Here is a 25457-nt window from a genome sequence, read left to right on the forward strand (position 1 = left end):
TTAAATGTTGCTCTTATCTATAACCCATAATCAAGGAAATACTTAACTTTTAATGGATAGAACTAGCGAATTACTTTTGTTTGCGATGAGCCATCGAATTGCAATTTTCAGTTTTTCGCAAAAATTTTTGCAGAAATGGCTCATCGCAGAGAGACCCGTTCCCAAGTACAACCTTACAATAGTGTTTAATGCAAGTTATAATTACAAAATGTCTATTTAACATATGTATTGTAGATATATGAGATGACATTTTTGTGTTCGCTATTCAAATGTCAACAGGGTAGTTAATATTGTTAACATACTCTCACTCTTCTCTGTTTTCTAACCTTTCAAGGATCTTCTCCCCATGGCGGTGGCATTCGATGAAACTATATCTTGTAGCCAGGATAATTCAATTCTACTGACATTTCTTGCGTAACCCTTCGTGGTGAACACATATTCTGTGTAAAAGATGGCTGGACATTGTTTGTTTCCGAATAACAAAGATGAAGGATGGATGCTGATTGTCTCACCCGAAGTAACAGTTCTATACGATCTATCTGGCATACCAATGGCCGTATTTTTGCTAAATCCAGACAGGAAACATTTTAAAATAGTTTTTATTTCATCTTCATTAGCATTCAATTTGAATTGTTCGCCAGAAATTTCATCATCATCATCTGGTTTCAGATGTGTGTTATCAAATATCTTTTTACAGTATGACTTTAATTGGCTTCTGATTTTTAAAACATTCTTGAATCCTCTGTAAGAGACACATAGATCCTTACACCACTCCTTACGCTCTTGTGTAGCATTAGACCCATTGCCTAAATCATAGAAATATATATCGAAAAGCTCTTTGGCCATAATCAAATCACCGTATTTCTTCCCAGCATTACAACTAGATAACCGTTTCTCATTGACTTCATCTCTTTGCTCTGGTTGTGGATTTAGAAGAAGATTTTCGACACTTAGACATGATATAATATCTATAACTTGGTTAATGCAATCTGTTTCAGAAGCTTTTATTAGCACACAACTCAAATGAGGAAGTAATGGTAACAGGGCCATTTTCCGACCAATGTTGGTTATTTTTCCGCTATCATCTAATGCTTTCAAGTGATATAGCTCTTGTAAACCTTGGATGATGGCTTCCTTACCAGGGTTTTCAAACCATGTCCAATTCACCAAGTCATTAACACCATATCTTTTCAACATTAACACTGGAGAAGTAATGTCACTCCTAACAATTTCAGGCTCTGTCTGCTTCGGTAGTTTACTGAAGTCATCTTCACAAAATAGTCTGTATGACTTACCTTCAGATTCTCTACCAGCACGACCAGTTCTTTGCATGGCACTCGCTTGTGAGATTGGAACTGTTAGCAAGGAAGCTAATCCTAACTGATGACGCCAAACTTTAACTTTTCGTAACCCTGAATCAACTACAAATTTCACACCTGAAATGGTAACAGATGTTTCAGCTATGTTAGTACTGAATACAACCTTTCTCTTAAAACCTTTCACTGGATTGAAAACAGATGCTTGTTGTGCAGGAGAAAGAGCTGCATATAGAGGATATGCCAACATCAACGGAACGGATGTCTCTTTTGCTATTACAGGAGCTATTTTATTCATGATCGTAACTGCCTTGTCAATCTCTTCTTGACCAGGAAGGAAACACAATATATCTCCTAATTGCTCACCTTGATTTATCTGAACACAGCAATTTATGGCACAATCTATTATATCATCAGATGGTGCTTTTAGATAATATTGCGTGACATTAAACTTTCTTCCCTCTACAAAGAGGATTGGAGCCTTATCAAAAAAGTTACTAAAGGCCTCAGCTTGAAGTGTAGCTGACATAACTATGACTTTCAAATCTTTTCTGGTAGTTGTAATTAGGGTCTTCAGTAAACCCAGTATCAAATCAGTAAGCACAGTTCTCTCATGTGCTTCATCAATTATTATAACACTGTACTCTTTTAAATCCTTATTCATCATTAATTCTCTTAGTAACATACCATCTGTCAAATACTTAAGCCTAGTTCTTTCGCTTGTAGCATTATCAAAACGCACAGAATAACCTACTTTATCAGAAACCCTCGAACCGAATTCCTGAGCCACACGTGTAGCCAAGCTAATAGCCGCTACTCTACGAGGTTGTGTTACTGCTATGGATCCTCTTTTATTTTGTTTATACAAATCTTCCAGCAAAAACTGCGGTATTTGGGTAGATTTACCAGAACCAGTCTCACCAATAAGGATCGTTACCTGATTTTCTAGCAAGTATGGCATGATCTCATCTCGATTGCTATACACAGGTAATGTACTCCTAATTCTTAACAATTCCTGTGCTTTCTTCTTTAAGTCAGCCTTATTCATCATTCTGTTGTCATCATAGGAATCCTCATCATCCTCATCCTCCTCATCACCAAATTTAACTTCACGGCCAATTTTACCATTATGTTTAATTGGACCACCGTTTACTTTACCGTTTTTCTTATGCATACCAGCATCCTTATAGTGTGACTTGGTACTCACATTGTTTATCTTGAAAGGCGATACCCGCTCTCTTTGACTCTTCTTGTTGTGGCCATCTCTGGCACCACTAAATGTTCTCATTCTATTGTGAATGCTATCCAAAATTGACCTAGGAATATGACCTCTCTACGTGGATACTTCTTGGATTAAACAGCTGTTGACTACTTTGAATAGACAACACAGTCAATATACTCAAATATCCATTTATGTTTGCGATGAGCTCTTTATTAAGCTCATCGCATCAATTTTTGACAAAGATTGTGTACTTTTCCAAAATTTTTCAATATTTTCAGGTTGTACGTTACTTTCTCCGGATACTTCTATTTTCATTAAGCCGGTAAAAAATGCTAAACATAATAATAAAATAAGACTAACAGTCAATCACGGATTCGGATAATTCATTAACTGTTGGTCGAGATTACTCACGCTCAATACAAAAGATATCCTCATTCTTTTGCGTTACCATCTGAGGTGTTTAGCTACGTTGGGTTCATTTCTGGGCTTCGATAGAGCACAGGTACCTAAGGGTAATGGGAGATTTACATAACCCATCTGAGATACCATATGCACAACCAAGGTGATCAAACACAGAAATATACAAATTATGCATCTGTTTGATCTGCGGACTTTGCTGGCTATACTAGTAAGTATTTGTGTCGTCTTTCAAGCATTCCCACTTGCTACTGTCCCCTTGAACAAGAACTTGATATTAGGACAATATATGGGCTACCATTTTGGTGTATTTGGATGGTGTTTTGTTGACAAGGGAGTCACCATAGCCTGCCATTGTAAGTTCAGACCAGACTCGATAGAGACCTATAAGTATACCGATCAACTACTGTTCCCATCATTGTACAAAGTAACTATATCAACGTTGCTCGTTGTACACCCTGTGTCATTCGCATTCACTTGCATATTGTGGATCATGGCTTTAATAATAAGACTTTCAAGATTTGGGAGGTGTCCTATATTCATACTGAGCGCAGCGACTTGGTCGTTAGCGGCATTTCTATTGGCATTGCTTTCAGCTTTAGTCGATCTACTTTTATTTGTCAATAAACTTAAATGGCCAGGTTGGCTGGTGCTTGCCTCAGTACCTCTCATGGCTATCTGTTGTTCATGGTTGTGGTCACTAAGAAGGCAAGTCTCAGCCATATTTTATGAACGTAAAGCATACGCAACTCAGACATACTCAAGATTTGACAGTATGGAACTTTCACACATTGATACAAAATTCTCAGATGATCAATCTATTTATGAGACTTATACCTTGGAAAGAGTTCCCTACTCTAAAAATGAGGCGATTGAAGAACCAGCATTAACGTATTATACCTCTTCTTCATAAAGTCTCAATGTACGGAAATAATGTGTTCTCGCTTTGTGGGGTCTTGGCTTTCGAACATGGAAGCTCAAGAAATCGAGACTAGAAGTTAATAATGGTAGTAGTAGGAACTTCCATCCACAGGAACTTTGGCATGCATTCACATTGTCAACAATCAGTTCTCAACCATTAAAAGGGCTCGATTATATTTTATTAGTAACAAAATAGTCCACTTGACAATTTAACGGACATCAAGGATTGTGACAGGTTAACTGATTTACGTCTTCTACTCCCTTTGACCTAAATTATCCACACAGCATACATGATTGGTTTATCTAAATATTAGTTGCCTTTATACTTTAACTCAAACATACCATTGCGATTAAATCAGAGAGAGAGCCAATACCTCGTTATAGAAAATGAGTACTAGTGGAACTACAAAAGGCATACCAATCCCTCTGAATATTTTCAAAAGAAAGTCTATACCTTTTGGAAGAATATCTCGCGTTACACCGAAGCCTGAACAATTATTACATCCATTTTATAGACCGGGAAATGTGTCATCATTGGGGCTATGCATGAAGGAAGGGAAACCAGCATTACTAGACTCCAAATCCATTATACCCAGTATTGTGCAAAACTCAAAAACTGGGAATCCTGTTCTGGCTAATTGTTCTCTAGCTTTTTCTTCGGTGCAAGGAGTCTCGACATGGTTAAAACAATATGAAAACTTAAGAGAAACCAGAACAACACCATTTTCAACAATACCGTTTCCAGATTTGAACAGATATTTAACCTCGTTACCTAAATCAAAGGTTGAAATCATAGAAAAGGCATACACAAACCTAATCAATAATGATGGCAGCCATATCAGCAAAGGTATTATTTTAGAACTAGTTCATGAACTCAGTTCTGACTTCGAGTTGGCAGTTTTTTCTGAGAATATATTAATATTTTTTTTGAATGATAAAGTCTCAAAACGAAGTGAATTGGCTTGTGTACTTGAAGCAGCATTTGACCTCCTTGATACGCACATCGATCAACCCAAAACGATCTATAAATTTTTGATGGCCTTCTTTGCCAAGTATTTTGAAGTACCAGTTCAGACAGACACAGACTTAAATACATTGATGGTGAAGCTACTGATGAAACTGGAAAATAAATTTCACTTGGAATCTATGTATTCAAAAATGGTCCCTGAACTGACAGAAGCCCTATTTTCATTCTATACAAGAGAAGGTAACCTTCATGAAGCGAACATTGCCATTAATGATCTCATAAAAAAAGGATTTATACCTAAATCTGAAGATATTGAGAACTATCTTACATTAATAAATACCAAATATCCTGGGCACAACTCTCAAGATTACATGTGGCGGTTATTCCATATTGCACACTTCGAAGGTCTAATACAGTCTTCTGACCACCCTAATTTGTTAAAGTTTTTGGTTCAAAACTGCCGTCACCGCGAGGAAATTGAAACAGTTTTTACCATTGTTGCCAAAAATAAAAATTCAAAGATATTGCTAGAACATTTAACAGCACCTGTAATTGACAGTATAAGTAATATGAAAATGCACCGGGTACCGAAGAGTAGTTTATTATCTGATTACTATAAGATGATGAAGTTTGCATTTAATAATGAGTTATCCCATCAACTCAAACTACTACTTCTACAAGGCTATATTACGTTTGGGAATTTTTCCATGTCTGCAAAAATAATTGAGGATAACCATTTAAATCTAACAGTTGATATAGCAAACAAATTAATCAAAATTATCAAACATAACAACAAATTATTTAAAGGAATAGATTGCCCTGGGTTTAGTGAGGAGGCCTTAGCACTATTTTTAGAATGTTACATTAAACCATTTGAAGACGAATTAAATCAACATTCTAAAAAATGGCTAATAAGGCAGCAACACTACTGTAAATAATATATCATGGAATCTGATTGATATTTCACGTACTCTTTATAAGTATATATTCTTGAATAGTTAATTCCAAAATGAGAAAATGGCATTTTTTGTTTCATATATGAAACTGTTATTATTGCAATATTTACAGACGCCCTTGTTGGTGTAGCAATGGAATATATTGCAATGACGCATCACAGTAATGTGTAATATAATTTAATCCTTTATCTAGAGTGGCTAAGACAGATTCTTATCAAATATATAATATCATTTCTATATCGGACCTAATTTTGTATACTATATATAGGCGATGAGCATGTCTATAACGCAACCTATAAAAGACTTACTTTCAAGCCAATTCCAATCATATAACATCAGTGAGCAAGTTAAGTTGTATGATATATTTCCATTGTTAAAACCATCATGTATTAAAGAAGCTATCACAGACGTAGTTGAAGTTTGCACTGGTTATGGTCCCGAATCCCTCGATCCCTCCATAAGAGCAAAAGCTGCTGTAAAACTGTCCTTATGTGAATTTGAAGCTGTTGGACTTTCAATAATACCCCAGGGATGCTATTCCAACTCTATTGAAGAAATGATGGACTGTATGCTAGAAATCGAACATTCTAGTCATTGGTGGACAACCTACAGCGGCAATTATCAACGACTATCTGATGTATGCAGCACATATCGAGAATACTATCAAGAAAAAGCCATCATTGAAACCTTTTTGAACATAACTGACTTTATGGCTGATTTCCATAATCAGTTCAAGAGTAGTGTTGTTTCAGAGACACAAGAATTTCAGTCCAATATGAAAGACAAATTTGCTGGTGTGTACAACCAATTCACTCACTTCGAGTCCTTGCTATCACAAATGATTCAGAAACATTCTGGAATAATCAATGACTCAATTGTGGCCATTAAAAACAAACTTTCCACCGAGTTTGTAGATGAATTGCAGATGCTAAAAAATGATAGGTATATATTGATCAACCAGATTCTTGAATCAGACACGGAAATTAAAAAAACCATAGACAGTATGCTTGTAGAACTTACAGAAGATATGAAGAATCAAATCTCTGCGAAGTCTGAATTTCTAATAAATCACATGAACATAACTCGATTAAATGAGTCTACAGCACTTCATGATATCATAGAAGAAAACTTACAAGAGAGATTCAAAGATATTGCCATATTTTTGGACAAATTTATGGTTGAAATTCAAACAGAAACAAATAAGGTGCTTTTAGAGGTAAATGAAAAACTACCTACACTAGAGCAGCAGTACCTTGGAAATTTCGCTCAAGCTCTTTCGAATATTGATAAACAAGTACTGTCTGCCAGTTTGCAATGGCAGTATGATTATGATGTCGTATTTGCCAATTTATATGCAGCTCTTGATTTACTAAACAGTAACTTAAATTCATCAGTGAAAAAGATAGAGCAAATAGAACATGTAATTGATACAATTATAGTGGATACATCTTTTCTTAATGACCAACTAGCAAACTTAATATTAATACCCTCAACAATACTCCGAGCTTTTTCCTTTATAGGTGTTAAAAGAGTTATAATCGCAATTATTGTGCTATACTTTAAATCAACACTATTGTGTTTGGTTCACTATGGTCAATCATTTCGTATTGCAGCCTTGCTAATGTCGGCAACAGCGGGCATTTTCTGTAGTAAGTTATTAATGAGTTATATTTACAACTAATATCACAAGAAATTGATAATCGCATTCATCATTCATAGTTATATTTTCTAAATTCAGAGTATAATTCATCGACATATGAGTTTATTACCATTTTGTTAACCCATTCAGACAGGGATAACTGTAAAATACTGTAAAAAGGTTCTCATCATATTAGAAGATTTTTACCATGAAAATGAAAGCTGCTCAAGGTATGCTAATGCATCATAAATTAGCTAAATACAAGCCTGTTGCCCAAATAGTTCTATTAGGTAACCTTACCTGGCTTGAAATATCTGCACAACAATTGCTTGTATATCTTTGGAAGTCCAGGCTATCCAGATCGCTGGTGTTTACTGTAGGTTCACAAAGTCCATCAATGTCTAAAGTTCAAATACGAAAGTGCTACACATGGAAACATTTTGATCATTGCATTTGTGCCATTTATATACGTTTGAAATTCTAGTATTCGATGCGATGCCCAAAAATTTTTTTTCATTAAGTGGATACACTGCAAAATTTCCAAAAGAGGTAGAAAAATACTTAATGAGGAAGTTCAGGTCCTTACTTAACTCGTTAAGGAAAGTGCCTGTCTTTAGTTAGGTTTAGGTAATGAGCTCAATTTTGACTAGAAGAAAGTATAGATTGTTTTGATCTATTAACACTTTATTATCTCATGAAGTAGATTAAACAGCACTGATAACACTAGACCAATGAAGCTGGATTGATAGGAGTTTTGTCAAAGTATTCGGAGAATTGTAATGATCAGACATACGCTAAGGCTAATTCGTTACCCTTCTTTTTCAATATGTTTTAGGGTAGCCAGGGCTTACCGATCGTATGCCAGCTCTCATATACCACAACTGAAGTCAGATCAATTAAAATCGTCAGCTCGTGAACACCATAGACAAGATCTGGGTTTGAAGTTCAACGATCCCTTGAAGAAAAGCGGCTTTCAAGAGGTAAATACCATTAAACACCTTGAAGAAACGCTGATACAGTACTTTGATTTTATTAGTAATGGCTTTAAAAAGTCAAAGAAAAATTTAGTGAAGTTGAAGAAAGACTTACATCTACTACATACCGATGTTAGCGCGAAAGAGAGGTTCTCATACGTCTTCCAGTTTCTATTAGCTGAGACACAGATGGAAATAGCAAGATACAATTCATTAGGCCCACAAGCTATAAAAAACCTCGCTGATACAGCTAGCAGTTACAAAAATTTGAAAGAAGAGGCTATAGAAAATGATGATCAATTGGAGTCCGCAATTATGAACGTTATATTTGATGATAATTTAAAGGATACTACAAAAACTGTTTTGCCTTATACAGAGTTGCTATTGAATCTGTTGGGTAATATGTCTAAGAGCTCCTGGGAGAAAAACTCAGAACTTCTTGAACTTGATAATGTAGCAGAGGCGTATGAAATAGCTAAATTGATACCATTGGAAGACATGAAAAAGAGAGGTATATTTTGGGGAGGAAAGATACTTTACGATAGTAGAAAAGTGCGACTTGATCCTGTAAATGAATCATTTTATATCGATGCACTGGTGTATTTTGGAAAATATAAGGAGGCTTTCAAATTATTTAATACATACAGGGACAAAGTAAACCAGCGTTGGTGGCTGGAACTGGGAATGATGATCGCTCTTAGATCTAATCATATTAAAGCTTTTCAAACACTACTTATAGAGCATGATAGCAATTATGGGCTTAACGGATATATTAGCTCCAAGGTTGCTCGGTTAGCTGTCAAAAGATATCTAGCGATCCGTGATATAGCAAAAGCCAACACTATGACTGATCGGGTACTCAACTCTGCAAAACAGCTGGGAATAAAAACCGAAACAGCTAATAATGAATACAACAATTTCAATTCTGAAGCAGATGCTTATAAATACCTGAATACGGTCGAGCCACCTACAGTTCATGATTTGGTTTCAATAGCGAATTATCATATATTCGCTAGGAACACTGAAAAAGTTTACGATATCTTTGCTGTTTACTTCTCTTCTGTTGGAAATTCTGATCCTGGATTTGAATTTTGTATTACTAAGACAAGATTGACTATGCTCAAAAATCTAAATGAATTAGAAACAGCTTTAAAAGATCGGATAGAACAAAATGTAGTTCCTTCAATTTTGGAAGTTCTATATCAGTCTTACGAAGATTTACGTAAAGAGACCAACATGAGCGAAATTATTGCGAAGGAAATTTATTTTGACAGCTTACGAAAACTTGGAGACAAAAAAAGCTATACACTGGCTTTGGAAAAGCTTGTTGACGGTGCTGATAACTATCCAATAAAGTCGGAGGTTGGCGATTCAGATCATCTGAGAAATCAAAAAATTATTGCTGGTGTTATTAAATTAATGCTATGGAATGGACAGGAAGAAAAGGCTTCCCGATTTTTAACAGAATTAGAGAGTTCTTCACAAAATTCAAAATCAAATCATAAGGAGTCGCTTTTGAATTCTCATCATTATGCGTTATTTATTTCTCATTATTCGAATAAGTCAAAAAAGCATAGAAAATCATTGAGAACTAAAGTTAATGATATTATAGACACTATGCATGTTGAGAATATTCAACCAACTGCAACGTTCTGGTCGAGCTTAATAGCTTTCTATAGAAGAGATTTCGATCTCGATGCAGCTTTCAGTATCATCAATGGCATTCTTCAGGATAATCAAGTTTCAATTGATGATAAAGAAATACCAATCGAAAGAAATTTTTACGAAAGGAGAGTTATTAGTAAAAAATTGTACAATGAGATATGGATGACTTACGCCTTTTATTACAATTTGAGAAAAGTCTCTAGTGTACATGAAACGTTTGACAGGTGTCATAAAGCATTTTTTCATGCCTCGAAAGATATTTGTAGTAAAATGCAGCATTTTCCGGAAATATCATCTAGATGCTTGTTTAGAAGAATGATCACTCAAGATAATATTTTGCCTGAGCCTCATTTATATATCAGGGTGATAAAGACATTTTTGAAGCAAGGTGATCTCGAAGGATTATACGCTGTTCTATTAATGATGACAAAAGTACACGGACTATCTATCTCAGAAAGTGTTCAAAAGTATATTCTAAAGGGTCTACAGAATTTGAAAAAGGAATACATATCACAAGGAGAACAACAAACCTCAGACAAGTATTTTGATAACCGCTCACTGAAAAAGATAGGACTGAATGAAGAAGAACAATCAGATGCACTAAATGAAAACAATAATGTGAAGGAGCACAAAGTATTCAATGAGTTACTCGAACTCATGCAGTCTAGGAATATATCGTATAAAGAATCTTTGTCAGAGACTTGTCAGGAGATGGGAGTTCCTTATGAATAATCAGCACTGATTCATAACAAATTAATAGTTTCTCTACCTCCAGTATTAATAATATTCTTTGTATACGTACAATACAGGTTAAATCACTTACTGTAAATAATGAATTCGGAACTTTTGATTGTAGCCTGGAATTTTTAATATAATAATGAAATGCATATTAATACTATTGCTCATTAAGAATATATACCTGCACTGCAAGTAATTAAAAAAACCTCAAAGTAATAATGATCATTTACTTCTTGCTTAAACGCAACCATTTAGGAATCTTTTTGGGGCCTGTTGACGAACTGGAAAATGCTGCACTTACCTTTCTTGTAGGTGATGGCTCCTTTTCAGTCTCGGTGTCGGCTGTAGTATTGATTTTTGGATCTATAATATTTGAAATAGATTCGCCACTATCAATAACACTACCACGCAAATATGGACCCTTATTCGATTTGTTATTGGGTTCGAACAGCAGAGCTGTCTTGGCACCAAACTGTAGATCGGCTACTAAACGAAGTTCAGAATCATCTAGAAGCAGATGTGGATGGGTTCTGTATAATCCAAAGTTCAGGTCAGTGCTAATCAATAATTCTCTAACAATGTTATAAACAGTATGCATCGTGTCTTCAGGACTAAAAGATATTTCTATCTGTGTTAGATCCGGAAATTTAAACCTAATAAAACACTCATCTACGGAATGCTTATTGTTTTTCACATTATCTTGCATTTGTCTCATTCTCTGGGTCATCAGCGGACCACCCAGCGATCCCGTCTGTTTGGCTAACATACTTTGGTATAACTTAGCATGCTCTATTGTAAGCTCATAATCATCATCAGCAATATTATTATCGATCTCATTTCTGACACGCTCTGACACAGAAGTCTTTGGTGGGAGGTATACTTGTGGCTTATGCAATTCATGTGGTTTACTTACTTTGATTGGTTCGGTGATCTCTTTCTCGTTTACCAGCTGTATTTTTTCTGGCGATTCGACAGATTCTTCTGATTCCCTTTTGAGATGGGGTTGTGCAATTTGATCCCTATCTGTAATCAGTACTTTGATATTTGAAGCAGACTGTATTCCCAAAGAGTTCAAAGTAGTTGATGCAAGTAACTCGGCTGGAACTTGTCTGCCAAAACATTGCAAATGAGCATTATGGATGGCGAAGTCCAATTGATTTTCGTCTATTATTTCCTGCAAAGCCTTGTCTAAGGTAATATTGTTTGACAGCTCTTTGATAAAGCTACCTCTGTCCACAATCTGAAATCGTATCCGTATTGTTTTTGGTGGCTCTGCAATAGCATTGTCTTCTCTCACCTGCATTTCAACTAGCTCAAACTTCGAATTCTGCGCCATGTTCAAAAACCTCCACGGTACACTGAGATCAAGTGTTTCGTAGTCCTTCTGTAAAGTATATCTCTCGGGATCAAGGTTGTAATGCTTTGTGGCAACATTTAAAACATCTTTTAGTGTAGTAGAGCCATTAACGGGCACTTTCAAACTGCTGACATTGTGGTGAACATGAACACTGCTCATAGTCTTGAAATTTCAGTAATGTTGTGGTTTGTAATCTTACTATAAATGCAGATTATCATGAAAGAACTGCACTAACTGCAACTTTCAGTTACTTTTAGATTTCACTGATTTTTTTCAACTAAGAAAAAGGGCTTTTGGCTCATGAAAAGGTACTTCAACTATGATTCCACAATACATCTGCCAAAATACCTTTATAGGAAGGGATGCAAGAGTAGTTGAAGTACTATAAAATATTCAATTTGCGTCAATATATTAATATTGCAAAAACAGGAAAGATCCACTACTTGCATGGTGCTTAATGGTTAGGGGCTGATTTAGTTATACTGCGTTCTCAATACAAAAACGATGCTGGAAGATCCGTCACTTCGATTACGGAAGGCAATCAAAGAAGGTAATTTACTGATAGTGAAAAGATTGTTGAGGAGGTTTCCAGACTTGCTCACGAACATAGATCCTTGTAATGGGTGGAGCTCGTTGCATTATGCATCATATCATGGTAGGTATCTGATCTGTGTGCTATTAATCCAATTGGGGCACGATAAAACTGAAGTGCTAAAGACCTTTAAAGGCAATACGTGTGTGCATCTGGCTTTGATGAATGGTCATGAGCAGACTACGCATCTGTTACTGCAGCACTTCCCCAGATTCATTAACAAAGCCGGTGAGCTAGGTAGAACTCCGACACATATTGCATGTATTCATGATTATTATCAATGTTTAAGTTTACTTATAGGAGTTGGAGCAAACCTTATGATGAAAGATGATAAGGGCAATACACCACTGCATTTATGTCTAGAATTCGGGAGTACAAACTGTATGAAGATGCTGGTCAATGAAATACAGATCTCCGATGATTCAATAAGAAATAACGATAATTGGCGTCCTAGTGATGTAGCTAAGACAGTTGAATTGGCTAAGTTCTACAAAAAAATACGAAAGGAGAGTGCTGCAACTGATAATTTAAAGAAACCAAGCTTTCAATCTTTTAAAACCCCTGTTTTAACATCTAAGGCTGTTTTCGATGATGGTCCTTCACCGGTTTTAAGCATTAACTCTTCACAAATTGGCAATACAGGAACTAATAATATCAATAATAGTCCTTTACCAAGGTTACAGGGTATCTTTACAAGTAGAAGACCTTCCGTTCCCACATTGAATGAAATACATAATGGAAACGACAGGAGCCCACTTTCAGGAGCAAACGCCTTTGGTTTATCAAAAAGTTCTAGCACAAGGTCTGCCTCTTCACCATCCCATATAGTAAGAAATAAATCGCTTACATATCTAGGTGTTAAAGACAAGCCAAGAATGGGAAAATTCGAAGTTAATACAGAAAGTGACAGCTCCAGATCTAACATATTTGGAGGAAGTGATAACAGTGCCTTGATTAATCGGTATTTGATTCCTAGTAAAAGCATTAATGCTGATGATGCTGCGACATCAGAGGACTCTTCAAAAGATCTAAACTCTCCCACATCTATCAGCTTCAATCCCCACAGACGTGTATCATTATTGAATATTCCAATATCAAAGCTAAGAAACGATGGTTCTACGAATGATCAAAATAACTGAGAAGATGCATCTTTTGTTTATGTAGATAAGGATATTATAGATGGAAAATGTGAAGCTATAATGGTTATATGATACCACTTTTTTTTAGCTGCTGTTGTACCACCAAATCAGTAACGGCAGATAATACAAATTTCATTGTTTCAGTGTCGGTGGCACACGTTTGTTTTACGTATATTGGTTTATTGGATCTATTGAGACTCAAGAATAACTTTTCAAAATATTTGATGCCCGCTTTTTCATCGCCAACTTTCCCTGGATAATCTGGGAAGTATTTGCGAATGGGCTCTCTTTTGACTTTCTCCTCGAACAAATCTACTTTGTTGAGAAAGAGAATAAATGGTGTATCTTTAAACCACCTTGAATTGATGAGCTTCTCGAACAGCATAATTGATTCATGCATACGATTCACTGTACTGTCTTCAAAAAGCATTTGGTCGTACTCACTCAATGCTAGCACAAATAGGACAGCTGTGATTCCTTCAAAACAATGAATCCATTTCTTCCTTTCAGACCTTTGACCACCGGCATCATAAACTTTGAATTTTGTTGATTCGATGTTAAATTGCGTCTCAGTTATACCTGTTGTTTTGATTCTTCCTTTGAGTATATCTTCATCTGTGCATACATAATTGTTTTCCGAGAATCTTTCGACGTTGTCAAAATAGTAAGCCGCTGACGTTTCCAGCTGAAACTCATTAGCACAGGCGAAGCATTGCTTTATCCCTCTATCTTTTAGCCACAGGTTGCTAATTGCTGCAGCAATCGTTTTATTGTTGACAGTTGGCGATTTGATTTGTTTACTATTGATAAAGATGCTTCCGTCATCATTTTCATGTAGACCTTTAGATATCTCTTCTAAATTAAGTTTCTCATTATCATCATACGGGTATTGGAATGAATCCTCGAAGGCTTTTGCCTTACCAGTACTTTGACTTCTCCTTTTTAAGGCATATGTCTCCGAATATTTGATCACATAGTCATTTAAGAACCCTGAACCACCTGCAACGCTAGCATCAACATAATTGAGTGCCTTAGCAGAAAGTAGTACTCTTTTATGTTCAAATAAGTCAGGGTGATTTACTGGGTCATCGCAATCAAGGCTAATGCCAAGCTTACGTGCTTGCACTATTAAGATCTTCATCGATTGAATGACATCCGCCCATATAACCTGTGCATACTGTAGGCGTTCTTGATGACTAAAACCACCTTTGTGCAGCAACTTCAGCTGCTTTAATACAGTGGATTTACCAGATTCCCCAGCACCTAGCAACAAGAGTTTTATTTCATTCTTCTCTTTCTGTCTCTCCTTTAAGAGAGATTGTTCTATAATATCATTGGCTCTTTTGTTCTTTATAAATGGGTCATTCTCATCTTCATTACTGCTTGTGCTTATTATGCACCCCATAATTTGAATCTCAATTCAATACTGACGGATTCAATGGTTAGTATATAGAACTTGATTTCGTAAAATGCTGCTATAGAGAAAATTGTTAAGTATATAGTTCAATAAGTATAATAGTTGAATTTTAAAGGTGAAAATATCTGTTGGTTGTAAGATGCCGTTTTATATATAATGCATCTTATGACAATCGCCGAGAAAGGCTGACTCTGGTAAAATTATAGTTTTGAAACTTTTTACCCTTTAATTCATGTGGCTTGTTTGAGTCTTGATTTACAAACCTGACTTGCATTTCAGAATTGGACAATTTGAGGTGATTGCTAAATATTATTGGTATTTAGATATTAGCTTTGTCACTTTCCCTCAATAATCTTGAGGTGAGTTATGAAGAAGCCAAGGGACATTCTTGCAATTAGCCCTTGGGAGAGTATTGGAAAGGTACAAATCTTACAATATTGCAAGTGCTTTTAACTGATAAACCTAGAGTAATTTATTGATTACTTACGTTATGTTTTTAAACAATTTAATATTTTTCTTTATTGGATTTGAATGAATAAATATATACATGAGAGTGTGCTATATGAAACTAATACACATTTAGACGAAAGAGTAGAACCACATGTAGGTACTGTGAATATTAAAACCTTCTCCTTCGTTGTCTGTTGTTGTAAATGCTGTATGCAAATGCAGTCGTGACAAAATGAGTACTGATGAAAGAATGTCTGGATTATCTAATAGCTCTAATTAAAACCGATAAGTGTGCTGTAAAAATAATGGGAAACTAGTAAGAGAAATTCAGTCTAGACACATGATTAGAACTTACCAGCAGCGTTGAAGGTTTGACCCAGTTTTTGCATGTTTTCACCAACCTTGACGTTTGTCTCGAAGTACTTCGCCACACATCTGTCCAAACAGTTAGCTTCGTTCTTATTCAAGTCACCCTCGTTATAAGCATTGTTGATACACTTGGTGTAACAGTTGGAGACCAATCTGTTGAACATATCGGTAACCAAATCCAACTCGGCCTCAGCAGCCTGGATCTTTTGCTGAGAAGAAAGTTGAGGAGCTCCACCACCTAGACCTAGGAAAGACATTGTTTATATTATTTTAGTTATTATTATTATAGTCGGTTAATTGCCTAATATGTAAGATATAACTAGGTTCTATAATGGAATTTATGGGGTTTTGTAATTGAATTGTCCTTCAATTTCTAGTTCAAAAGAAAGAATTTTTCAGCTTTGAAGCTAGCGATGGTGTAGATTTACAGGTGATCAGTCACATGGAAGAGTGCATTGATGGGTAATATATAATGCAGTAGTGCAATAATACTTAAAATGCTTAGGATATATTGTCTCTGTCAGAGTCTCTTAATTGGGTGGAAATATGTAGACCATGTCTTGAAATTGCTTCTTTTTATTGCTATTTCATAGGAATTTTGTAGCTTTCCCATACGGCATTCTGGTGAACTTTGGTGGTTTTATGTCAAATGTAATAGGTCTAGCTCTTTCCGAGCAATATGGGTTCAACTGTATTGATTTGTCTCGTTTGCTGAGGGGACTATCCCATGGATGGTTGTATGGTCTGAGCTTCAATCGTGGCAGAGGGTCTGATCTGTAGGATTTTGTGAATTTCTTAGCTGTAAAACGACTTCTTTGCGTAGTGGATCGAACATATTGTACCTTGGGCTCTTGGTGTGCCCTGTAAGGTGTTTTGAATGGTTGTCTATGTTCCCTGCACTTTGTGGGGCAGCTCATACAATAACTTAGGGGGTTTGGTCCATTTCGAATAGGTGAAGACTTCGATATTGTTTTTAGAGTTAATGAGACGCTTGATAGCAACGAATTCTCTGATTCTCCAACGTCATTAATCTTTTTCTCAACTTTGTTCATCCTAGTTGTTATAGTCTTCTGGCTTTTTCTCACAAAGTCCTCAACTTTATCGTTCAGTTTGCGTTTGAACTCATGGCGCTTGCCATTTATCAGCGGTTTGTGGTTTATACGTCCCATGGAGATTTATTTACACTGTATGAATTTATTTACTAGTGATCTAGTCGTTTTACCACCAAATATATTACATGGCATTCAAATACTGGCGATTCCTATGCGAATAATATTTTCTGGACACAAAAGTGTGGGCTATAAACATACCATCATGTACTTGCTACTACTTTAAGGCTATATTAATTTGTACGCTATAATGCATATATGTTATTCTCATTGGGTCGGTACAGTCTTGTTAGTCTCTCAATTTCCCAATTCTATAACACATTCGCTGAGGTATTTCAAATTCACCGTAAGCCCTACAATACACATACAGATATCAAAATATTATAGATGGCCTCTATGCAACAAATACTTGAGCTTTGACTTGCAATTATATTAGATCAATGGTATGGTAATGGATATCCCCATATTATGAGTTGCGCTGCAAGCATAATGATGCAGGTCATGTGATACAAATTCGATTGTGCAGCTGTTTTCTCTTGGAACTTCACGATCACAGCGAAACATCAAACTGGGTTTTGGGAATAATATATTGATTGACTGGTCAATGGGAACAACCCCTGGTGAAGTTGTAGGTATACCGGGGAGCTCTTTCATTTTGGATAGTGTCGCCTGCACAGGTTTAAGGAAATTCAGAATTGCTCCGCTATACATCTGAAACACATACACACGCATAAAAGCATAAAAGCATAGAAACATAGAAAAAATAGCAATACGATGAATCTAAGGTTGGAACTGAAACGGTTTTTGGCTCTGTGCTTCATGTTCTCCTCTGCATATATGACATGGAAGGCAATGTCCCTGGTGGCTAATTCACACTCGCCAATTGTTGTCGTGCTTTCGGGGTCTATGGAGCCTGCATTCCAGAGAGGTGATGTGTTGTTCCTGTGGAACAGGAACCAAAGAAACAAAGTGGGTGATATTGTGGTCTATGAAGTAGAAGGTAAACAGATCCCAATTGTGCATCGTGTCCTAAGGGAGCACTCACATACCGCTAACCCAGGCAAGCAGTTCTTCTTGACCAAAGGTGACAACAATGCGGGTGACGACATCCCGCTGTACAGCGCAAGGAACATATATCTGAACAAGGAGAAGGACATTGTTGGCACAGTAGTTGCATACGTGCCATTGGTAGGCTACGCAACAATTTGGCTGAACGAGTCAGAGAAGGCAAAGTACGCCATCATGGGTCTGCTGGGTCTGTCCGCATTGCTGAGCGGCGAAGAGTAGGCGAGCAAAAAGAACAGCCCAGGAATTGAATCACAAACTGTATAATACTAAGCTATAGATATCTACATAAAGCTCCAATCTTCTAGGAATAATAGTAATTAGAAAAACCTTGTCACATGACTACTATGCTTATTCTTGCTGTTTTTCTTTTGTCAGTCTGCTGCCAAAAACTCACGTTAGTCCTAGCAGCAGCCCATCACAGTTTTGCAATTGAAGGCAGTCACCGTCGCCAGAAGGAAACTGTGATGAGCTCTCTGGCATAATGAGCGACATCTCTGTTGCTACAAAGCTCTGTGTCTTGTCAATAGCCATTACTTGTAAGTGTTAAACAGTACTTCTCAATTTGTCTGTTTGTTTCGGTGCCCAAGTCATTCAATTAGCGACTTGATTCAGGGTTTTAAGTGGTATTGGCAGGTATAGCAAGGTTTTCAGCAGTTTTGGGTACTAGGTTTAAATTACGTCTCTTGGGTCTAAACTAGGGAAGGATATAGTTAATTAAGGGAATTCTGAGGTAATCTCGAAAGATAAATATTTGTAACATTACAGTTTTCCTAGAATATGGACAGTGGCAGTGGAGGAAATGTTAACGGAAACAGTGGGAGTCCCAACGGAAGTGATAGAACAAGTGGTGATCTTGGCTCGAGGCAACATTTTATAGATGATGGGCAATCCAGGATAGAAGATTTATTACCAGAGGCCCATGATAATAAGGACGGTGGTACTGCTGAGGGTAATGACTTACTGGGCTTCAAAGAAAACTACGACAGCTTTCTGTCTGATCTATCTAATAACGGCGATAAAACCAAATTGCATATCGATGACCAGAATCCGAATTTTGCAGAGTTACTAAGTGAGTACGATTCATTGGTGAATGATGTCTTCAGTCCCGAAGCTGAAAACAAGTGCGATGGCTGTAAAAAGGAAAATGTTAAATGCACTACCAAGTCTGACATGACTGGTTGCTACAATTGCCAAGAAAAACATATACATTGTTCATTAGATCAGCGATCTCCTCAGGACTTGGGACCTGTGATCTCAAGGAAGCGAAGTAATCAGAGTGAACGCTCAAGTATTGATCTGAAGAGAGGTAAAAGTTCGAACTTTGATTCTCCTAGCTCATTCTTCAATGACATCAAATCTCATTCACCACAGAGTGTTGGGAAGCAAAATCTAAATCGATCAAGTAGCAATAAATCTCATCAAAGCTCTGTTCAATATAGCCCTGGTTCAACAAAATCACAATACAACATGATGACTCAGTCAAGACAGTCACCTCAACCACCTATACAATATCCTAGGTCTTCCTTTTATTTAGGGTCATCATCCATATACGATACGAAACTGATAAACTCCATCAAACTCGATAGTATTGACCAAGTACAGTTATCGCCTACTGTAGCATTAAGACGTGTAGCGCCAAATGTCCAGTTTATGCTGAAAGATGACTATAATCAAGAGGTGTATCTGAAACAGGAGCAAGAAGTTGATCTAGTAGAAAGTCTTATATACCCACATGGGAAAGCGCTGGTAGAGATGTTTTTTAAACTGGTACATCCTTATTATCCAATATTGCATGAACGAGTATTTCTAGAAAAGTATTCTAGATCATATAGGGAGCTTACTGCACCTTTGTTAGCATCGATATATTCTTTGGCGTTGCAATGGTGGGACTTTCATCCCGGTTTTATTGGCTTCCCAAAGCCAGATGTGATCGAAAAGCTAAACTCGATTGCTTTTGAGACATTTTTAAACAGAATAGAGCGTCCAAAACTGAGTATGGTTCAAACCGGCCTGTTACTACTTTTATGTAGAAGTGAATGTACAAATAACTGGGTGATATCGTCCTGTTTGGTAGCATTGGCCGAAGAACTAGGACTAGGTATAGAATGTCAAGAATGGCGTTTACCGAAGTGGGAGAAAGATTTAAGAAAGAGATTAGCATGGGCTGTGTGGGCTCAAGATAAATGGACTGCACTTTTAGAATCTAGGCATTCTCATTTGATTCTAGGAAGGAATTGGATGGTTCAAATGTTATCAGTTTCTGACTTGCCTATTAATTCACCAATGATAACTGAAAATGAAGCGGAATCTTCAATAGATATTGCAATTGGCGCACCAATGTTCCAAATAACTCCTACGATGGACGACTTTAAAAACGGTGCACTTATATTCCAGTATTACGTCTCCCTAAGCATTATCCTTGGTGAAATTATGGATACATTTTATACTTTGGGTTCAATTCACATTAATACCTCCATTGAACAGGTGTTGCGGTTAGCTAAACCTCTTCAACTGAAACTTAGAGAATGGTATCGCCAGCTACCACCTCAATTATCAATGTCTAAGTTTGAGTCGAAAAAGTTCAATTGCAACGCCACTTTGACATTGTGCTACTTTACTACAGAGATTACTCTTCATCGCAAAATTATTGCTAGTATCAAGCCCGACACTCCAGAAGAAATAAAAAAGGTTTGCAGAACGGCTGCAAGAACAAGATTGGTGGCTGCTGTCGAATTTATAAGGGATTTAAAAAGCGAACATACAAATGCATTCTGGTTTCCGTCAGCAACAGGATCAATTATGCTAATAGGATCATTTGCAGCATTACTATACACATCATCTGAATCAAAGGAAGAATCAAAGTACTTGAGCGACCTTGTTCGTCATTATATTTGGATTCTCAGAGTTGGATCCAAAACGTTTGATAAATTTGGGCATGCATTGACAAACATGCATGCATTATTTGTAGAAATACCCGGGCTTTTAAATAATGATGTCGGTGACAACGAGCCAGAATATAAGGGCAAAGCACCAAGTTATGGCTCCCCACCTACATCTAATAAAACGTTTGGAGGATCAAATGCTTCTTCTTGGCAAGGATCGCCTAGCTCATTTTCTAAATCCCATAGTAATGGTCCTGAAAAGAGTTTCAGTAGAAGTGATCAGGCATCACCATCAAACTAAGTAAACTTATCTGAATTGCAACTAAACGTTTCATCACAGGGCTTGTATTCTATCAAATAGATAGACCACTAGTTATTGGCACATTTTCTATCCTTTATTATCGTCCAATGATAAGAGTTTCATTTGATATTTCATTATATTTATATATTGTTGATGTTATGCACATGTTTAGATACTTATATAAGTGCTACTAGATGGCAATTAATTGAATTTGCTGTAATATTATCCAATATTAAAGTAGATTGTAAAGTCAAAGCAAAACGTTATTGTTTTTTGTAGCTTTCGTTAGCGGTTAATTTAGTAGGATAATGGTAAGGAAATTTTATTATTCACAAGGCAGGACAGAATGGCGGAAAGATATTACAAGGGTCTTTATACAAACCTTTTCAATGATGTGTCTTTGGCGGCTTCAGATACTTCACCTGGAGTGCTGACAATTGTGTGTGTTGCATGAGAAGGAACTAAGTTTTTTTCAAGCTCCTCTTTTTTCTTTTGCTCTTTCAGCAACTGCTTATCTGTGACCAGCTCATTGCTTAGCTTTGCTTTATTTAATTCTTGTTCTCTCTTCAGTTTTAACTCGTCTTCTTCCAAAGAAGATACTAACTCTTGCCAGATGTCTTCCAAGCTTTCTTCGTTGTCCTGTTTGCTCTTAAGCGGAGTGCTAGGACCATTGTGATGCTTGGTATTTCCAATTATACCTGTATATCTTTGATTCTGACTCACTTTGAATAGTGCATCAATTATTTTCAGCTCAGCAGCGATATCCAGATTCTTTTCGCCAACGTTTGCTCTTTCAATCAGCTCTTCAAGCTTATTAATCTTCAGTTGATACCTTCTCTCCATATCACTATATTTTCTCCTCTCTTCCATTACATTTGTTAGCACTGATCCAAATACTACTAATACTAGCAAAGGTTTGACAACGCTTTTATCAAATCGAGATTTCTTAGCAGCAGGTGCAGCGACACTAGATGCACACCTACTAGTTATGCCTCCATAAGAAGTGTTCCTAACGATGGTCCTTAAAGTAGTTCTGAGCATCCTGGTATCCTGAGATGATGGACTGTTTCAGCTTATAGTACTTGGTATACGCTAAATGTATCTTGGCTTTACTTCTAGTAACCAACCCAACTTTAGATAACTTGTAAGTCTCGATGATTCAAGTTTAAGTGCAATTTTGTATTTTGAAGGGAAAAGCGATGATTTTGAACCAAAAAAAAAGAGAAATAGTATGGAATCCATGGAACAGCTGACAAAGTCTATATTGGAAAGTATCAACTGCCCGAGTCAAAGGACACATTTGAAGAATGGATAGCATTGTCCCGGGTGTGGAATTGCTAGATGGCAGCGAATCACAATCGCTGCTAAATATTGCTCTGTTTGAGCAGATCAAAGAGAAATTGAACAGGCAGCAAGGGCTACGACATAAGAATAATGCGGCTCATTTGAGAGGCCAAATAGGTCTCCGAGAAGGTACAGTGAATAACGAGTCTGAGGATGAGAACCAGGGAGATGAAGCGCCTTATATACCACCTCTGTCAGCTTATAGTGCGACTAGTGACGAGCCGTATTTACCCTTGAGAAGCATTAAGAAGGGTTGTTTCAAAGTTTCTATAGCTGCCATGAAGTATGATGACTTTGAGAGAAGAATGTATCAAATACGGAAGACTGGTTGGCATACACTGAAACCTATTGGGGTGGCTAAAACTATGGCAGAGATTAGAAGAGAGCAAAGGCACAAGAAAGAGGGTAGTTCAAATCCTGAATCATCACAGCCTGAAACCGCAACAGAGCCTGACGTTGATATGTTACATCAGGAAAATATCAATGTTGCCTACACTGCTACAAACAATAGGGCATATAGTAATAATACAGACGTAGGGGCGGCTATTCAGAACCAAGAAAGAGTTTTAGAGACAAGTGTTGAACCACAGAACCGAGATAATTCATTCAGTGTTCAAGGTATCGGTCAAGATGTTAATGAAGGAGAGGAAGAGGAAGATGAGGAAGATGAGATTTCTTATGATTATGATGCAGAGTTTGCCCGCGTGGAAGTTGAGGATGAAGAGTCGGATTTTCAAAATCGTAGTAATTTCTTTGACTCTTCAAACATATCTGACCTAAATCATGGAGTAACTGCTGGGATTAACGATAATGAAGCAACAGGTGGGCTATCAATCCAACAGTTTGTGGAAACAACAGCACCTAATCAAAACCCGTATGATGATGTGTATGATGAGAGTGAGAGTAACACCCGCCGAGTTCATCTAGATCCTGACGAAAGCATTGACAGAATATCCTCTGATTTTGTATCGGACAACCAGGAGTTTACAGAGATGCCCACTGTTGATATCTCTGATACAATTAATGAGAGTGACATTATGAGAAGTAGTCGAGTAAGCTCTTTGCAAAACCAGCAACAGTAGCCTGAGCGCACTGTCTCTAGGGCAAGAAAACAAATATATTCTCAATGCAATGACTTTTATATTAATTAATGCAATTTTTCTATAGATTATATAAGAATGAGTATCATCAATTTTTGGGTAAAGGCACGTTCGATGGCTTGAAATTAACCATGTTTGGCAATGTTCTCTCTGCCAAAGGAAAGTGATCAACTTTACTACTTTGTAGATGGATGGCAGGAATGACCCATTTACCGCAACTACACCTGGAGCCCTTCCAGTTATAGCCTCCGACTTTATAGCTGCAACCGGGGCAAGAGAACTTCCCTTCCAGTTCTTGTTTACCTTGCAGTTCCTGTTTCATCCAGTTCAATGGCTCGACGAAGAAGTGAGAGCAAGTAGTGGATGATTCCTGGATATCGATGATTCTGCGAGACCCGGCTGCTCTTCTGATGAAGTGTCCCTCTGAGGATTGTTTACTTGGTGGGTCATGCTTTATGAAGGAAGTCGACAGGGCCAATCTTTTCCTGCAGTTCTTGCACCTGATCACTGTGGTTTGTGAAAGCTCTTCTTTTGTCAGCTTGTCCAGCTCTTGGTCCTCGTTTGAGCTGTCCTTATATGTGTCGTCCTTGGACAAGATGTCGCGCCCAGTGGGGTCGACCTTGATGGACTGTGCCAGCTTCCATGTCTTGTACAGCTGGTTGTCCGGGTCCACGCGGTTGGCGCCCATCTCTGCGTACACCTGCAGCTGTTCCATGAAGTTCGGGTTGGGCTCGACCTGAGGTCTCTTCCTCCGCACCGCGTGCAAGGCGTCTTTCAAGCGCAGGCCGAACCTGTACATCAGGTAGGCGACAACGAACGACGTCGACCTGGAGATACCCGCCTGGCAGTGCACGTACACCGCGTTCTGCGGGTCCTGTTTCTTCTTCCGGAAGTCCACCAGCGCCGGGTCGTACTCTTGCTCGTACGGGTACAGACAGTGGTCCAGAAACTTGTTGGACTCGTTGAAGTACTGCAGAATGTCAGTGGTGTCGTCGTCATCTATCGGGATAGACTTCAGCGTGTATCCCTTGCGCACCAGGTACTCCGGTATAGTGTCCAACTTGATCACCGAGAGGATATGCGTGATGTTGTACTCCGCTTTCAACGGCGTGTGGTTCGCCAACGGCGTGAACCCACCCATGTATATGCCACCCAGCACTCTAGTAACCTCCATGTTTACTCTTTATACACTTTTTGTATATTGTAGATGTGTAGACTGTAGAGTATGGGTGCATACAGTTTTATACTAGTGGGCAGCTCATCGCGATGAGCTTGGGAATCCATTGAAAGCTGTGATTTGAAATTTTTCAGCATTTTTTTGCCAAAAAACCCATTTACAAGGTGTGGAAACTCAGAAACACCCGTAGCAACAGTGGGTATTTTGTATGTCACAGACAGGCACGCAGACAGACAGACAGGGCTCTCGAAGATGAGAGCTCTGTAAACACTTTATACGTACATGTCACACCACCTCCACATGTACGGCAATCACTACTCACTAAATATCACATGAC

General features: G+C 37.5%; 15 protein-coding genes across 15 annotated transcripts; 8 read left to right on the top strand and 7 right to left on the bottom strand.

Moving 5' to 3' along the window:
- Window positions 1-321: 321 nt before the first annotated feature.
- DHR2 (RNA helicase) lies at window positions 322-2604 on the bottom strand (the record flags this gene model as incomplete). The annotated part of the gene is made up of 1 exon (XM_446251.1): window positions 322-2604. The coding sequence occupies one exon, from the start codon at window positions 2602-2604 to the stop codon at window positions 322-324; it is 2283 nt and encodes a 760-aa protein (XP_446251.1).
- Window positions 2605-3127: 523 nt separating this feature from the next.
- RIM9 (Rim9p) lies at window positions 3128-3868 on the top strand (the record flags this gene model as incomplete). The annotated part of the gene is made up of 1 exon (XM_446252.1): window positions 3128-3868. One exon carries the CDS (start codon window positions 3128-3130, stop codon window positions 3866-3868), a length of 741 nt encoding a protein of 246 aa, XP_446252.1.
- A 395-nt stretch (window positions 3869-4263) lies between these two features.
- AEP1 (Aep1p) lies at window positions 4264-5781 on the top strand (the record flags this gene model as incomplete). Its single annotated transcript, XM_446253.1, has 1 exon — window positions 4264-5781. One exon carries the CDS (start codon window positions 4264-4266, stop codon window positions 5779-5781), a length of 1518 nt encoding a protein of 505 aa, XP_446253.1.
- Window positions 5782-6070: 289 nt separating this feature from the next.
- Window positions 6071-7480, top strand: KAR5 (Kar5p; the record flags this gene model as incomplete). Its single annotated transcript, XM_446254.1, has 1 exon — window positions 6071-7480. One exon carries the CDS (start codon window positions 6071-6073, stop codon window positions 7478-7480), a length of 1410 nt encoding a protein of 469 aa, XP_446254.1.
- A 737-nt stretch (window positions 7481-8217) lies between these two features.
- SOV1 (Sov1p) lies at window positions 8218-10809 on the top strand (the record flags this gene model as incomplete). The annotated part of the gene is made up of 1 exon (XM_446255.1): window positions 8218-10809. One exon carries the CDS (start codon window positions 8218-8220, stop codon window positions 10807-10809), a length of 2592 nt encoding a protein of 863 aa, XP_446255.1.
- Window positions 10810-11041: 232 nt separating this feature from the next.
- On the bottom strand, window positions 11042-12331 carry UBX4 (Ubx4p; the record flags this gene model as incomplete). The annotated part of the gene is made up of 1 exon (XM_446256.1): window positions 11042-12331. The coding sequence occupies one exon, from the start codon at window positions 12329-12331 to the stop codon at window positions 11042-11044; it is 1290 nt and encodes a 429-aa protein (XP_446256.1).
- Window positions 12332-12676: 345 nt separating this feature from the next.
- On the top strand, window positions 12677-13903 carry AVO2 (Avo2p; the record flags this gene model as incomplete). The annotated part of the gene is made up of 1 exon (XM_446257.1): window positions 12677-13903. One exon carries the CDS (start codon window positions 12677-12679, stop codon window positions 13901-13903), a length of 1227 nt encoding a protein of 408 aa, XP_446257.1.
- A 64-nt stretch (window positions 13904-13967) lies between these two features.
- On the bottom strand, window positions 13968-15308 carry GPA1 (guanine nucleotide-binding protein subunit alpha; the record flags this gene model as incomplete). The annotated part of the gene is made up of 1 exon (XM_446258.1): window positions 13968-15308. The coding sequence occupies one exon, from the start codon at window positions 15306-15308 to the stop codon at window positions 13968-13970; it is 1341 nt and encodes a 446-aa protein (XP_446258.1).
- An 806-nt stretch (window positions 15309-16114) lies between these two features.
- On the bottom strand, window positions 16115-16396 carry TIM10 (protein transporter TIM10; the record flags this gene model as incomplete). The annotated part of the gene is made up of 1 exon (XM_002999495.1): window positions 16115-16396. One exon carries the CDS (start codon window positions 16394-16396, stop codon window positions 16115-16117), a length of 282 nt encoding a protein of 93 aa, XP_002999541.1.
- A 330-nt stretch (window positions 16397-16726) lies between these two features.
- On the bottom strand, window positions 16727-17308 carry GVI51_F06303 (uncharacterized protein; the record flags this gene model as incomplete). The annotated part of the gene is made up of 1 exon (XM_446259.1): window positions 16727-17308. One exon carries the CDS (start codon window positions 17306-17308, stop codon window positions 16727-16729), a length of 582 nt encoding a protein of 193 aa, XP_446259.1.
- Window positions 17309-18022: 714 nt separating this feature from the next.
- Window positions 18023-18535, top strand: SEC11 (signal peptidase complex catalytic subunit SEC11; the record flags this gene model as incomplete). The annotated part of the gene is made up of 1 exon (XM_446260.1): window positions 18023-18535. One exon carries the CDS (start codon window positions 18023-18025, stop codon window positions 18533-18535), a length of 513 nt encoding a protein of 170 aa, XP_446260.1.
- A 558-nt stretch (window positions 18536-19093) lies between these two features.
- Window positions 19094-21499, top strand: DAL81 (Dal81p; the record flags this gene model as incomplete). The annotated part of the gene is made up of 1 exon (XM_446261.1): window positions 19094-21499. One exon carries the CDS (start codon window positions 19094-19096, stop codon window positions 21497-21499), a length of 2406 nt encoding a protein of 801 aa, XP_446261.1.
- Window positions 21500-21871: 372 nt separating this feature from the next.
- Window positions 21872-22540, bottom strand: INA22 (Ina22p; the record flags this gene model as incomplete). The annotated part of the gene is made up of 1 exon (XM_446262.1): window positions 21872-22540. One exon carries the CDS (start codon window positions 22538-22540, stop codon window positions 21872-21874), a length of 669 nt encoding a protein of 222 aa, XP_446262.1.
- Window positions 22541-22806: 266 nt separating this feature from the next.
- MND2 (Mnd2p) lies at window positions 22807-23925 on the top strand (the record flags this gene model as incomplete). Its single annotated transcript, XM_446263.1, has 1 exon — window positions 22807-23925. The coding sequence occupies one exon, from the start codon at window positions 22807-22809 to the stop codon at window positions 23923-23925; it is 1119 nt and encodes a 372-aa protein (XP_446263.1).
- A 106-nt stretch (window positions 23926-24031) lies between these two features.
- On the bottom strand, window positions 24032-25117 carry YVH1 (tyrosine protein phosphatase YVH1; the record flags this gene model as incomplete). The annotated part of the gene is made up of 1 exon (XM_446264.1): window positions 24032-25117. The coding sequence occupies one exon, from the start codon at window positions 25115-25117 to the stop codon at window positions 24032-24034; it is 1086 nt and encodes a 361-aa protein (XP_446264.1).
- Window positions 25118-25457: the final 340 nt, after the last annotated feature.

This window comes from Nakaseomyces glabratus, chromosome F (genome assembly GCF_010111755.1).
Source record: "Nakaseomyces glabratus chromosome F, complete sequence".
In the NCBI taxonomy this organism is placed as follows: Eukaryota; Fungi; Ascomycota; class Saccharomycetes; order Saccharomycetales; family Saccharomycetaceae; genus Nakaseomyces; species Nakaseomyces glabratus.